A 16,165-nucleotide genomic window follows, 5' to 3' on the forward strand; every position below is an offset into this window, starting at 1 on the left:
GCTGATTTATCTCCAGCTCTTTGGATAGATCACTCAGAAATATGACCAAAGTCCAGAATTTGCCACCGTCATATTTTGGCTGGATTCCCACTGCCATTGCTGTTAGTAGAACACGGCTCCTAATTTGTATTAGAAGGCAACTTCTAAGGACTGCGGATATAGCTAGTATAGAGCACCTGTGCAATGCTCTGCTCCCAGCACCACAAAAATAGGTAAGTAAGTGAATGAGCATAGGTAGATAGGTGGATGAACAATCGCAGATCAGGCCAGGTGTACCCCTTAGTGAACCTACTTAGGAGTTCTCCTTTGATAAGCCTTGGAAGACCTTTCCAGCTATTCAGCAGTGGAATGATAGGTACAGTTTACAAACATGTTTACTTCATAAAATGCATCACAAAGTCATGTTTGGGATCATAGGGCATCATTTTTTAAAAAGGTTTTATCTGCATAGTTTTGTTTAAAGCAGTTTATATTTTGAGCTAAAATTTTATCTCATTTTATTGTTTATCTCGGCGGTTTCTATATTCCTACTTCTGTGGTGAGTTTAATTATGTTTAGATCATTTTCATTTTGTTAACAATTTGACATATAAAGCTGAGACACTGACGTTGGTTTCGTAATGAGTCTTCTTGCTGACAGTTTTCATTTCGTTTATTCCTGAGATCATGCATGTTCCGTCCCATGTAAATCCATCAATGAATAAATGTCTAGTAAACAATAATCTTGTATGTTATTGCCTCACTTTATAAGATCCTGAGTGTTCATTTCGCAGTCTGTAAATAGTTGATGAAATATTGGGGTGGGAGGAATTTAGCAGCTGAGAAACCAAAGCCACGCAGGATCATGATTCAGAGTCTTGCTGTGATGTGTTGAAGGCCAACAGAGGTTGTTTAAGAGGTCTCAAGGGAACATGTAGCCCTGAACTGTATATGTCTGGTACCTCTGCTTGTTTCTGGAACTGGATCCTGGATCTCCTCACATGCAAGCTAAGAAGAGGAGAATATGTGTGATCATATCTTGACATCTTACAAAATTTTAGACTGGAGAGTAATGTAAGAGACTTCTTGCCATTTGTGGAGTGTGTGTGTGTGTGTGTGTGTGTGTGTGTGTGTGTGTGTGTGATAGAGAGGGGGGAGATTCTTTTAGTATCTCACGTACATTTCAACACAAAACAATGTCGCACACACATTAAAAAGGGGATTGTCCACCTCAGTCTGTGTTCTATGGTTCTCATGCTTTCGCTGAGAACATGCATGCCAATGCAAGGGGTTGCATGTTTTATTTTAAAACCTATGCAATGTGATTACTCTGTGATATTTTCTTGGTTAAACTCTTCCTGCATGAGGACTTGGTGTTAATAACTTGGCCTTTCCAGTCGGGGGGGGAACCCTTGCTTTATGAATTCAATATGGTCATTTTGGAGACAAACTGTCTTAAAGGAATACATTTCTTTGGCCGACGGGGGTGGAATTTATACCTGATCTACAAGTGACATTTTGCTGAGCAGGCTTCTGCTCTAATATCCTACAACTTGAGTGGAAAGAAACTGGTGGTTTGAAATCGAGAGAGAGAGAGAAATGATTCCATTTGATTTACTTTTGTGTCGTGAACATTCATAACAAGCCGCCAGCTCCAGTTTGTCAATGTGGCACATTTCAATCAAAGAAGGAAGTTTTCCTAGCTGGTGTGTGGAGCAGGGGTTTTAGTGAACGTGCATGTTGCTGTTAACAGACCCCTGCATGCTAAATAACGATGCCTTTGTAATGTCTGGCGAATTTCTTTGTAAGGACTGAAGACAGACAACAACTTAAAAGAGTTTTCTTTCCTTTTTAGTTTATTTTTCACTGAAACAGGCAGAAAAAGATGTATTGTGCTTGAGACTCACCTTTCCAGTTTATCTGTGCTCTCCTGATATGCTAATGCATCCTCAGTTTTACAGCTAGCTCTAAGACTAATACTAAAATGCTAACACCTGTTGGTTCAACTATTTTGAAAACTATTTTGATGGGAAAGAGCATGTTGCATAAAATAGTAGTGAGTGCAGAATATTTGATGTCCCAGCACAATTGACTGAGCAGACTTGGACATTGGACTCACAGGGAGTGTTGAGGAAGGAAGGCAGACTCTCATGGTTCCTTGCTTGGGAACATACTTTTGTGTGCCGTGTCCTTTGGTGGTTGTCCTGTGAGTCTAGCTTCTTACAAGGTGTGCATCTGAACCAAAATGTTGTGAGTATATCCATGCTCAGAAAACAAACGGCACAGATTTTGGAAAGAAGTTGCTGGAATTGTAGGTAGTTTAGGATAAGGATGCTGTTTGTACTCCACTGTTACCTTGAGGGACTTGGGGGCTCGAAACGTAGCTTTGTCCCAGGAAAGGCTGTGATGTGTGGACGCCACGCTGAACCTCAACACACTTGCTTGCAAGGGACTAGACAGACAACAGATATCCGTGGAGCCTTTCCGGACTGAGTAACCACACTTGACGTCCCCTCCTCCCAGGGTAGACCTCAGAGCCTCACGGCCTACCACATCTGGATCTAGGTTAAGCTGTTCACATCTCGGCCACTCTCATTATAAAGCCATTCTCCCTGGCTTGTGTGCCAGGCTTTGTCAAGTGGCACCTGAATTCATCATGGTTTAATTTTGCTACCACTTTCTGGAATAAATACCATCATTCCATCTAGTAGAAAAGTCACAGCCGCCACGCCAAACCTCGCTCAGCTAACTTTGGGTGACCGTCTCAACAGTCCTACCCAGCTCTGCCCATCATCGCCCAGGTGGACACAATTGGCACACTGGCCACACTGAAGCTACCCTTATCCGTAGGTACTTTCCCTCTCCCATTAGGATGTGACGCACTAATTACAGAGATGACGTCACCTAGCGTTTGCCTGCCCTGTGGGAGTTGAATGAGTAGATAGACAGATCACTATAAGTTTGTGGGGTTCCCTTCAGATTTGCTGGCAAAACTTCACAGAGGACGCCTCACACCTAGGAAGCTGTGTGTCAATCATGTTCACATTAAGACATTTTGGGGGTCATCTCTGTCTTTGGGATACTTAAAACCAGAGAAGTCACATGCCCTACCGCATGCTGTGTGACCCTCTTGCCTGTTGCAGAAGTGGTTATAGGAACCTGAGGTTTGTGTCTGACAATGGTTTATGAGAAACAAATAAACTAACTTCTCATTATTCCATCAGGTGAAGAGACTGTCTCAAGACTTGGGTTTGTTGTTGTTGTTTAGGTTTGTTTTACTGTTTTTAATGTAGCAAAATTTTGCAATTACCAAGCTTGGCCCCTGCACTGACGCCTAGAATTTCTCCTTTTCTCTGGTCAGGTAAATGTCAGCTGTCCCCCACGGTGAACATGCCCCACGACGACACTGTCATGATCGAAGATGACAGGCTGCCTGTGCTTCCTCCTCACCTCTCCGACCAGTCCTCTTCCAGCTCCCATGATGATGTGGGGTTCATCATGACAGAGGCCGGCACCTGGGCCAAGGCTGCCATCAGTGACTCAGCCGACTGGTGAGTGCGGCACAGGGTTGGGCCTGATTATCGGATAAATAGGATTTAAGCAAATTCCCGAGTTGATTCCGGCTGTTAGATACAAAAATTAACATGCAATGTGCTTGGGAACTCGAGAAGACATCTTGGAGGTATTTTTTTCCTTGTGTGTTGGTTATCTGCACGCATGTCATACATGTTGGGGTTTGCTCCCTGTGAGTGTGCATGGAGAAGCCAGAGGTTGGTGTCTTTGTCAGGGTTTCTGTTGCTGTGATGGAAACGCCGTGACCAAAGCAACTTGGAGAGGAAAGAGTTTATTTCCTGTATACTTTCACATCGCTCTTCATCATCAAAAGCAGTCAGGACAGGAACTCAGACAGGACAGAAACCCAGCAGCAGGAGCTGATGCAGAGGCCACAACGGAGTATTGCTCACGAACTTGCTCAACCTGCTTTTTTCATAGAGCCCAGGGCCACCAGCGCAGGGCTGGCCCCATCCACAATGGGCTGGGTTCTCCCATGGAAATCACTAATGATGAAAGTGCCCTGCAGATGTACCTACTATAGCCAAATCTTAGTTTCCCTCCTCTCCAATGTCTCTGGCTTGGGTCAGATTGACACCAACCTAGTCAACACAGCCGGCATTGGGTGTCTTCCTCAGTGCTGTCCACCTAATTCTATTGACAGTCAGGGATGTAGAGCATGCCAGTCGGCTTGGCTGCCTGTTCAGTGCCTCGGCTGCAGGCTGGGACTCTGAAACTCGGTCTCATGCCTGTGCAGCAAGCACTCCCTCCACAGAGCCATCTCCACAGCCCCAGCTTTTCTCTCTCAGGGCACAGAGACTGTGAATGTGCTCCAAATAGTTTCTCCCCTCTGTGACAGTAAGAGAAAGCATTTGATACTGTTGGCCTTGTCTGGTCCTCATCCACCCCCGCCCCATTCTTTTAGTCTGCATGCTTGGTAGAGAAGCAAGCTCTCAAGCAAAGCTTGTTTCACTGCGCACCCATCTACCCACCCTCCACCTGTGTCACATGGCGCATTAGATTGGAGTTGCTAAGGACTGGCGTTTTTGCATTAGCACTTTTATGGTGATCTTAACCAAGTAAACCACCCCAGGTCTCCTCTTCCCCCCGTCCCTCCTATTCTCTCCCCTCCTCTCCTCCTCCCTCCTCCCCCCTCCTCGCCCCCATTCCTCCCCACTCCTCTCCTCCTCATGTGAGCTCAGGAAAACACAGTTAATTTATTTGCCAGCCCTGCTGATGTTCTCTTGAAAGAACTTGACCTGTTCCTGGGCCTTTGCAAAGTTCATCACTAGCTTTTGTTTCTTTCTTTTAAATTCTCTACTGGAAAATGCAGGACATAATACCAGAGCTGAGGCGGAGAGCACAGGGTAATAGCCGCTCCGTGAGTAGCTGAGGGAGGCGGCTGCCGTGCTCTTGCTGTGGCCGCAGCTCGTGACTGGAAGCAAGAGCAGGGAAGGAGCTCATGTCTCACTCCCTTCTTCAAGGAGGCAAAAGGCCTTGTGTCCCCCCCCCCCCCCCGTGGTGAGACACCGTGAAGGGGATTGCAAGAACAGAGCTGCAATGGGAAAAAGACATAGTTGGCGTAAGGAATAGCTTGGGGCATTATTTTCTCTGAGATGGCTTTGAAAAGGAAACAGCAAAGGTGCGGACATCTGTGATTTTTTTTTCCTTGAGAAATGTCGGGCAAAGGAAAGAATATCAGGGAAGGGCTATCTAGGCATGCATGCATGCTCTTCAGCCTCAGAGCCGAGAGTGTGAGCTTGGCCAGTCTGGCAACCTCTCCCCCAGCTCAGAAGAAAATGTTAGGAAAGCCGAAGATCAGTCAGGCAAGATTAATAACTGGGATTTCAGCGATGGGGGGGAAGGGTAGATATGGCTTCTTCAGGGTGTCATCTGCCAGCCTGGTGTTCTGTCTTGATAATATTCTAGTGTACTGTTTATTGTGTCTGAAATAAATTTAATGAGTAGATTAATCAGGAAAAATTAATTATGTCACATTTTAAGAATATTTAGTTATTTTAAGTCTCTTATGAATTTGCAAGCTCATTTGACATTTTAAATGTGTACATTTATAGTTGGCTGCACAGTTCTGGAAGGCTAAATGTGTCAAATGGCTATACTTCTAATTTGTTACTAATAGAATATAGTTTTCTCAACCCAGTAATCAATGGAGCGGCCATTAACCATGTTATTTTAGCGAAGGAAAAAATATAACTGCAATTCTAATTTTGATAATTGCAATATTTTGGAGGATACAAAGTGAGTGTGAAAGTTTGCTAAGTAGAGGTTTTAAGTGATGCTGGCAGAAAGAATTTAAATCACTTTAAAAACCCTCTGCTAGGATTTTCTGTCAAAGCTGTATTTCTGTAGGGTGTGGGCAATGTACATCTGTAATCGCAGTGCACGGGAGGTTGAGGAAGGAAGGCAAACTTTTAGAACCAACATGGGTTAAAAACAGGATTCGCTCATAAATAAGCCAAGTAATGCAGCTGATGAAATGGCCCTTTTCCTCTCTTTAAAAAGCAATAGGCAAACAAACAGCCTAAAAAGGAAAAGAAAAACACAAGAAACACATGCAGACACACCATAAAAACACTGAATTGAGTGCAAAACACTCAATCAAGATAAGATCAGAATTCCCAAACAAAACAGTATGAGACTAAAAATGTCTACAAAAATGCCCTTGAGTTTGTTTTGTCATATACTGCTGGGCAAGGGGCCCGTCCTCAAATGTGGTTAATATGCCCAATGAGACTCTATTGGAAACTAGATTTTCCTTTGCAAGTGTGGTCAATTACAGAGAGCTTCTTGGTTCATCCTGGGAGCTCATGACCGCTTCCCCCTCCCAGTTCTGGGACCCTCTGTGGCTCGATCCTTCCCATCCTGCCACTGTCTCGGTGAGCTCACGTGTCCGTCAGCCCTGTTGGGTGTGGAAGACACTGTTGAGTGAGAGTCCTCGTCCCCTCCGGTTGTTACAGTATTTCTGGCTCTTTTTCTGCATAGCTCCGTGAGGGGACTGGTTTGACAAAGACGTCTCATTCCAGATGAAATGTTCCAGAATTTCTCCGTGTCTGCACCTTGTCCAGTTGTGGGTCTCTCTGTTAATTTCCGTCAGAATATATCTTATTCGAAATTGCTAAATTGCGATTTATATGGTTACATGTTGCAGTACAAGGCAAGTCTTGTCAAATATTCAGGGTTTCCAGTGTCTGACAAATAGCAGACTCATTTTAAACAATAAGAGAAATAATGATATATTGTCAAGCGCAATGAAGAGCCAAGCAGAAGGAAATAGAGAAGAAAATCTACATCCACAGAGTTGCTTTAAGGTCAAATCAATATTTACTTTTTCTCTTATTTCCATTTAGTCCTCTTGTAAAAGTGGTGTATATTGTGTTATTTCAATCTTTAAATAAAATGCATCTGTCCGTGTACTAAAGGATGTGCGATCTCTCCTAAAGCGAATGTCTCCACTCTTTAGTAAGTACTTTTGTGTTTTTCTTTCTCTTCACCCAGCTCTTTGAGTCCAGATGTTGATCCGGTTCTTGCCTTTCAACGAGAAGGATTTGGACGCCAGAGTATGTCAGAAAAACGCACAAAGCAATTTTCAGATGCCAGTCAATTGGATTTCGTTAAAACACGAAAATCAAAAAGCATGGATTTAGGTAGTGAGTACAATCTCCATGAATCTTTATCTAAATAAGGCGTGGATGCTGCGGGGTGAAACTGAAGGTCCCAAACACATGTCTGCTTATTTTGAGCAATAGAAAAAATAAATAAATAAATTTAACATGTGGCAATTTTTCAAAAAAAAAATGAGTTTACGTTACGTTTGAGATGCCCATACTCCTCACAGTAGCGTGTTGACATGATAAACAGTATGTTGACGTGTGTTTGTAGATGAGAAGGAAAGCGAACCCATGCAAACCCATGCTGTATCCTTGTTGCTTCATTTCAAAATGAGATGTTTTACTACTCTGTCCGTTGGAGAAGCAGTTTCCTTGGAGATTCCATTTGGAGAGATTTTTAAGTAGAGAACGTTTTGGAGAGAACCCATTATCTCAATCCATGTCTAGGGCTTCGTTGCCAATGCCCTTCTTGATTGCTCTTCTTGAAGTGCTAATTGATAGACCTTCTTGTGCTTTAACAATTATGGCCTTGAATCAGATTAATAATTTGGGAATATATTCTAGAACAAATTTGGGAGCAAACAAGAGGAAGAAAATAGCCATAGTTGTTCAGCCAGGCACCAATCAGGTAGTCTCTCTCTTTAAATCAAGATCTACCCCCCAAAATAATTCAATTAATACAGGTATAAACTAAATGATTTTTAAAATCTTTGTTAGTCAATCATAACTTATGCTGTTTTCTGGTGGCTGTTTGAACTTCGAGACTAAAAGCATTAATTTGTCAGAGATATATAAATGTGTAAATTTAGACAGCGCACTGCCGTGGCTAATGATGATACACTAACATACAAATAACACAAGACCGTGAGATGAATGACTGGCACACTGCATGAAGAGACTGCTTATTTTTCTCCTTTTAATTTTTGATCATGAACGTTTGCTTGTTGTTTCATTTATTTATTTTTGCATGGAATATTGCCTAAGAGTTGTGCTCTAACGGTCAAGATGGGGGGGAGGGTTACAGCATGTCGGGCTTCGGGGACTAACTGGGCTAACCATTATACATTTACCTTTTAACAGTAGCTGACGAGACTAAACTCAATACAGTGGATGACCAGAGAGCAGGTAAGAATGGACAGTTAGACTGTTGCCATAGAAACCCTGGTTCAAGGAGCTTATCGTGATTATAGAGCTGCCAGTCAGGCTCCGCGGAAGCACCGGTGTTCCAGTCTCACTCAGACGCTTTCGTTATGGGAAATCAAATGGCAGGAGAAAATACATTTTTTTTCTGTTATGAGAAATTTATCAGCAATATGTGTAACAGATGGAATGGAATGAACTACCTTTACCATTGTTAAAAACAACCTTAGATTCTTTTTTTTTTAAAATTTTACTCGCATAGGAATGTTTTTGTGGTGATAATTTTTTTCTTAATGGTAAATCAAAATCTGAAGGAAACATCTCTTTTTGGACTCATAAGATCTTAAGTCATTGTGTGATATCTTACTTCCTGTCAGTGCTCCATGCGGTGATTTTTTTTTATTTGAAAAACAACATCACCTATATTAGCGGTTCTCAGTCTGCGAGACGCTACCCGTTTAGGGGCTGAACGACCCTCTCACTTGTCAGATATCCTGCATGTCACGCACTTGCGTTGCAGTTCATAGCAGTAGCATGATTGCAGTTATGAAGTAGCAGTGGAATAATTTTGTGGTTGGAGGACACTGCAGCATGGTAATTGTATTAAAGGGTTGCAGCATCAGGAAGGCTAAGAATCCCTGGCCTATGTGAACTCTTTTCTGTAAATGACAGAGTTTGGCCTTGCTACTGATACTCTTGATTTTCGTCTGCTGTCTCTTGTGTCTTTTTCCGATGCGGGAATTAGCTCATTGTCAGCTCTGACATTAGTTTGAACTATATGATACATATGGCTTCATTAGCTTCGGGAATCTGTTCTAAATTTTGCTGCTTAATCATTTCATAGGGACAATGGGCTACATAGACTAGGGTTAGCAGTATACTATATCTTATTTTTTCATATTACTACATGGAGACAATCAGTGGAGTCTGTCAGTGTAATTAAGCAGTGTGCTGTGTGCAGTTGAGCATGCATGATTTATTAGTGTATTTTGGAATCTTGTTTTAATTATTCTAGATCCAGGATAATGTAATTATATCACTTAGCACGTATTAGCTTTAATTTGCCTTTTTAACCTGCTGTAGTAATTAGTCTCTGCCTGTGTGTTCGACATAGATGCATAAAGATTGCTGTGGATGTTCTTGGTGTTACCATAGTCTATGAAGTAAATGATAGATTATAATATCGCATTCAATAAATTATAACTTGGTCGTGTTCGGGGCAATTAACTGTAGCCTTGGATCTTACTAAGTAGCTGTTTTTCTGGTAAAGCATAAAATTCGTTGAAATTGTGAAGCGGAATTGTAGGGCGAGTCTTGGTCATCTGCATGTGCACAGTAGCAGTTTATTGGTCTCTGCGCCAGGCAGAACTGCCCACCTCCACAGTGGGACACTGAATGCTGTCCGGTTATGTGAGAGTGAGGAGTGTTAACTGAAACAACCAAACCTACTGTGAGTAAAAGTTAACTTACAGGTTTTAACTGACAACCTCGTGACTCTCACAATGACGATTCAGATTTTTCGTCTCTTCAGACCTGTGTTTGCAAGCGACATGTTAGGTCTTACAGGAGAAGGGCATTTTCTGGTTTTGAGTATACACTCTGTCCTATGCATATAATTAAAATGGAAAGTTTGAAGAGGAACTTTATGGTCACCAGGATGCCCTTGGTTTTGGGGTTTTTAATCTCTGTTGATAAATTCCATAGACTGTGTTCTCCCTGCCCAGTGTTAGCCAGCGAATGGAGTTTTCGGTTGCCTTGCTTCTTTTTCCTCACTTCAGAGCTGCCTAGATTCTTGGACAGGTTAGCCCAGAGCTTTGGACAATGTGTTCTGACATTTTGGTATAGACACTTGTCTCATTGTAAGCCACTTGTTATGAAAACAGAATTCTTTCTCCCTTTTGCCCCTTGCAGATGATACCTTCATTGTCACCCTTTTCCCCCCAAGAGGGATATTTATTAGCAGACAGCAATCAGAAGCCACGTGGTGTACACCTTTGATCTCAGCCCTCAAGAGGCAGAGGCAGGTGGTTTTCCTTGGTCCTAGCTATTGAGTTCTGAGTTTTGGACCAGCTAAGGCTGCACAATAATACTCTGTTAAAAATAAAATTAAAAAAAGAGAACAGAACAACGGGTCTAGGGTCGGGGTGCAGCGCGGTGGCAGAGTGATCGCCCCGTGTGTGGAAAGCGTTGAACAAACAATGCTGCTCTAGGAAAAGACTTTCTATGTATGATTTTCTTGGCTTAGGGACGTAGGAGTCTTGTATTTAATTTTTTTTGCAGTTAATATACTTTCTTTCAAAGATAATAATGAGAGCATGAATTTTTTTTAGATTTCTTAGTTGTAAAAACGCCTGTACACTAAGGATCTAATGATTTAAAAACGAAAACTTTAAAATCCTGTTTCTGAATGAGAAAACGCTGCCTTCCGTACTGGTCATGTGTTGTCGTTTGCCCATGTCTTATTTCGAAGACCCCGTCTCGATTTTCATCATAGGAAATGCTGAGCTTATGACCTGTTCTTGTGGGACCTGAGATCCAACCAAGCCTTGTGCTTGCTAGCAAGCAGCTGTCCTGGAGTTCCTTCCCCAATCCAGAATTCTCAGTACATCACTTAAAACCTTTGTTAGAGTCTCTTACTCTGATATATGACATCTATGTTACAGGGGCAGTGAGCTCTTTCTTTTAAGAACCAGATAATAAGCAATCCAAGCTCAGAGGCCATGGGGTCTCTGGAGGCTGTGTGATTCCACAGTGGCGACATGACAGTCGTCATGGATCGTATGTAAATAAGTAGGCAAAGCCGTGTACCAGCCGTGTCTGGGTACCTTTGCTGTTCATGCTATAGGTTAACTTTCTGTAAAACTTTTTACTGTGCAGATTTCATCCATGCACGGGCACACTGCAATTACCAGCATTCTGATAAAATGTTATCCACAGTGTTATAATTTAGAGGAGGAGGATTCTAAACTGTGCAAGTTGTTAAATATGTGTGTTGAGAGACACTGGCGCACTTGTGGAGTTTTCTTGCTGATGGAATTGCTCTGCACCTTTACTTGTCTTCTTTGCAGAGTTACTTTATATGCTGAAGGTCCCTCGGACCATTTCTTAAGTTCACTGTCAGTTTTTGTTACTTTGCGTACTTTGAAGTCTCTGCTGACTCCCCTAGAAAGAAAAGTTATTGTGTACTTGCATGTGTAGAATGTGGTATTTTAATGGCAGTCCCTGCAGGAAGTGTGAAATCACAGCTGGGTGTGTGTACACACACACACACACACACACACACACACACACAGGTACACATACATACCTTCAGAGATACTCATATCATTGGGGATCCTTTGCGTAATTCATGTTTCACGTGCCCCTAATACAGATAGTGAAGTTTGAAATCTCACAGGCTTTAGTTAATCAGCAGTGAAGTCCTTGCTGCTGCTGTCTCTGGAAGGTGTGAAGGTGGCTGACCCACCAAGGAGGATGTGGCTCCCACTACTTCTGACTCCTTGACATTGATTGTCCCTTTTGTTCTAGAACACTGTGCATTTCCCTTCCTGTGACATCGACTTCGTGAATCCCGTCAGAGGTGTCAGCCACTCACTGTGGGGAGTCAGAGTGATGTGGTGCCCCTTGTAAAAAAATATTCAGAGTGTGCTTTAGTTGCAAAATAAGTGATCAAATACATACAAACCTGCCCCCCAAGAAAGGAAATACATCATCATTTGCTCCTGAGACCAATATCTTATATAATATTTTCCCCCACTGGTTAAATTTGTGCCATTTTCTCTTCCTATATTGTGAGCACCTCTGCCCTTCCCGAGCACTGGTACCCCATGGTGAAAATTAGCTAAAATATGTAATATAAATGAAGCATTAGAGGATAATTCTTATTTTGACACTTCCAGTTAGTTTTCCTGTGTCTTCCCACTCGGAGCTGTGGTGAGCTCACCTCTCAGCCATTTGTCTTCCAGGAGTAGCTGCTCCCTAATTATTGATCAGCATATGGGTGGGTGACCCCCTGTGAAGATGAGCTGTTTGGTCTCTCCACCGGCTCTTCTCTTTTTTCATCTGTCTTTTTAGGAAGATGAGTGAGGACCAGCCCTGTCACCTGGCCCACCCAGGTGGGGGTGTCTGCCTTTAGAATCTGCTGACGTCCACCCCGGTGTGCCGGGTCAGACAGTGATGGATGGGGCTGTCTCCCTTGCTTAAAGAAAATAGTTCAGAATGCCTGCCAAGTCGGGTGTGCTTGGTATCTCAATCTTTTTTGCCTTGGGTCTTCCAGAAATAAAAGCAAAAATTGTAGGTCCCTGGTGTGTCTCTCAAGGAGAGAAGCCCACATGGGAGGTGTCTTCAGATCTGTACTGCACTTTGTCTAGAGCATTCTGTTCCCAGAGCCACCTTTCGGCACGGTGCCAGCTAAGTGTGCTGGTGGTCCTGGGACTGCTGTGTTCATGCTCACATGACAGAGTGGATGAAGCCTGTGACAGTGATGCCCACCTTCTGCTGATCATAACTTTGCACTACAGTAAGGTGCAGTTAGATTGCAGAGATGATTCTCCTGCAGCCTCCTCATGGCCTCTGCCTTTTAAATGCAGTTATTGATCATTCTAGTTTAGTGTATAGATGTGTTACATTGCACAATGGTTTGATAATGACTTCATCTGTTCTGGTCAAAATTAATAAATTAGAATTTTTCCAAATGGAAATAGATATAAAAACGTAATGTTTTTGAAATTAACTACTGTTGTTTATTTTATATATTTTCCACCCACGTTCTAGAACTTACCACTTAGCCACTCACTTTATACCCCGCAGGTGTCCACTGTGCTTAGATTCTTGGATCTGAGCTTGTCGCTTCGCGCTCACTAATCCTGTATTCTGATCCTCCAAGGCTCCCCCAGTAGAGATGTAGGACCGTCCTTGGGTCTGAAGAAATCCAGCTCCCTTGAAAGCCTGCAGACGGCTGTGGCCGAGGTGACCCTGAACGGGAACATCCCCTTCCACCGCCCCCGGCCGCGGATCATCCGAGGACGGGGCTGCAACGAGAGCTTCCGAGCTGCCATCGACAAGTCCTATGATAAACCCGTGGTGGATGACGACGACGAAGGCATGGAGACCTGTGAGTGTCTCGGCTGCGTGCTCGGCGATGGCGCATGGCTTGCGTGATCCGTGTTCCACAGAACGTGCTACAGGAACCCCCTGGTGTCCCCAGGTCCTTGAGGTGCTAGGTCCTTACAGCCATTTTCTCTTTCCCGCCGCTACGTGGGCTTTTATACCATGTGATATTGGACTCAGTGAAGAAACACGGTCTTTTTAGACTGGGTTCTGCTATAGAATAGCTCGGGTTGGCCTCGAGCTGACAGCCTTTCTTAGCCCCCCCAGTGACGGAGAACACAGGCCTGTGGCCCTCTGCCTGCCAAGGAGCTGTCCTCTTAGCCACTGTGAACGTGACGTCGGAGGACAGGAAGGAGGAAACCCGAGACAGAACAACTGTTCTCACAGGCTTATTTCAGAAAATACAGGGGTTTTTTGAAAGTATATTTTCTCTCTCTCATTTCTTTTTTATAATGTAGTTTTCTTAAAAAAAAAACCTGACTTTTAAATTGGTATATATTTATAGATATAATTCACTTTAAAAATATTGTTTGGATTTTTTAATAACTCATAGAGTAGAGCTATCCTTATACAAAAATCTTTGAAATCCATTCTGTGTATTGTCTGCCAGTAAATACACTTAATAGCTTATTATTTTAAAGACACATTTTTGGACTAAAACAGGTGTGTCTAATTTTGTATTTTCCCCAAATTACTAAATATTTTAAGCCAATCTGAAAGTCATAGTTTAGTATGAGTAGATTTTTCTATGAATCATTAAAGGGGATATATGTTTAAACATTTATTTAAATTTTTTGAATAATAAAGTACTTATTTAGAAGATGAAGAACTTAGGAATTATAAAGATAAGTATTATTCATTAGTGTATTCAATAATTACTATGTTATAGTTTATATTTTTAACTTATATTTATTTTATTAGTGTACTAAATATACACAATAATAGGTTTTCCCGTGGTATTTTTCATGCATACATACAGCATGTTCATCATATCCACCCCCCTCAATGACCTTTTTCCTTTTAGTTTTGTTTGTTTCTGGTCCTGGGAATGAACCTGGGACCTCAGACAGTCAAGACAAGTGCTCTACCACTGAGCTACGGCCCCAGCCCTATATGTCTGCCTTTTCTAGTAGTTTTATATGCCTGGTGTTTCTGATTGCCAGGCTCCTGGGGGCTCACAATAACCACGCTTGTGCAGTTAATCACACTGTATGGATAGCATGTAGACACTGTAGCTATTCAGTGTGGAATCCAGAGGAGGAAATGCGATTGCATTTTAGATTTTAACATCAAATATGACTACCCATGTGTCTTGTCTATAAACCTGTGGGCTGTACAGCCTGAAGTTAAATCCAGGACCAGAGAATGTTTCTATGGAATGTAAATTACTTTCGTTTCCACATTTGGATAGTTGACTCCCAGCACACATTCCTAACGCAGCTAGCGGTGGGGAAAGCAGCTTTGATAAACAGTGCATCTTGAGATTTCAAGCAAAATGACTTAATTTTTGCCTGTAACATATAATATGTTGGGGACATGAGTATTTCTGGCTAATATGCTAAGCAAATCTTAGGGAGAGCATTGCTACATCCCTGTCCTTTGTCTATATCTAGACCATTTTTACACTATAATCAGCCTGTGATTTCAAATAGATTCCTCCCCTTCTTGCCAGATGAAGAACATATTTCCTAGTTTAGCTGCCAGGCCCCGTCACAGGGTTGTCACTCCTGCGGTCATACGTAGCACGGCAAGGCCATGTAGGTCTTTCTGTTGTGCCCACATGGGCCCTTGGCATGTGCTAACCTTCTAGTGCTTAATAAGAACCCTTGGTTTCCTCCAAAGGAATCAGGGGTGCAGAACTACTGTTATCAGGAGAGTCTCACTTTTACATGAGAATAAGGAAAGAAGGGCTGGAGAGAAAGCTTGACAGTTAAGGGCACTGACTGCTCTTCCAGAGGACCTGGGTTCAATTCCCGGCACCCACATGGCAGCTCACAACTGTCTTTAATCCAGTTGCAAAAGCTTTGACATACGTGCAGGCAAAACAGCAAAGCACATAAAACAAAAATAAATAAATAATTTTAAAGATTAGAATAGGGATAGGAAGGGCTTCTCTGGCTTCTGGTGCAATAGGTCAATGGACTGGTTTCCTCTGCTTTCTAAGCCCTGCCTTTCCCACAGGCCGGCTTGCGTTCCTTCTGTCATGACAGCCCTGATCCTGCATCCTGGCTGCCGAGGGCCTGTACCTCAGTGGCTCTCTGTACGTACCTGTGTCTGATAAAGAATGGAGCAAAAGGTACCCCTTTGTGGGACTCTGTTCCAACCGCTTGTTGAAATGACGACGCCACATTCCCATTGAATGCTGCTTTAAAAGAGGACCATTGTCAGAGCCAAGGGTGTCTGGCTAGGCAGGCAGGCATCCCACGAGGATGTGGGGCCCTTTGCAAAACATGTGTGAGCCATGGTGTCAGCGGTGGCAGTGTCAGCAGTGGGACAGGCCCAGGCTGTGGCTGGGGTAGAGCAGATGGCAGGTGGGAAGTGTCCCCAGGAATACTGTGGTCCATTTTCTCTGCTAGAGACCTCACATGCTCCTGTTGATTGCTCTTGTCTGCTTGGTCAACCCTGCCAAGAACTATACTTTGTAGTTCCCACGATGGCGACCTCTCTACTTGCCTCTCTCTTGCTGTACCGAAGCCATGGTACATATCAGTAATCCCAAAACTTACTGGGTTGAGAGAGGAGGGTCATGGTTTCAAG

The 16,165-nt window shown here is 43.0% G+C and overlaps 1 protein-coding gene across 25 annotated transcripts in view; it reads left to right on the forward strand.

The window, feature by feature from the left end:
• Positions 1-16,165, forward strand: part of Pard3 (par-3 family cell polarity regulator) — a 512,103-nt gene that overhangs the window by 321,679 nt on the left and 174,259 nt on the right. For 10 of the 25 annotated variants that reach the window (XM_087900660.1, XM_087900643.1, XM_087900647.1 and 7 more), the window contains 4 exons: positions 3,340-3,529; positions 7,047-7,198; positions 8,240-8,284; positions 13,185-13,412. In XM_087900660.1, coding sequence (XP_087756786.1) covers positions 3,340-3,529; positions 7,047-7,198; positions 8,240-8,284; positions 13,185-13,412 — 615 coding nt within the window. The remainder of the gene's footprint in view (positions 1-3,339; positions 3,530-7,046; positions 7,199-8,239; positions 8,285-13,184; positions 13,413-16,165) is intronic. The other 15 variants (XM_087900656.1, XM_087900662.1, XM_087900658.1 and 12 more) reach the window with 3 other exon arrangements.

This window comes from Myodes glareolus, chromosome 22 (assembly GCF_982192425.1).
Source record: "Myodes glareolus chromosome 22, mMyoGla1.1, whole genome shotgun sequence".
Lineage (NCBI taxonomy): Eukaryota > Metazoa > Chordata > Mammalia > Rodentia > Cricetidae > Myodes > Myodes glareolus.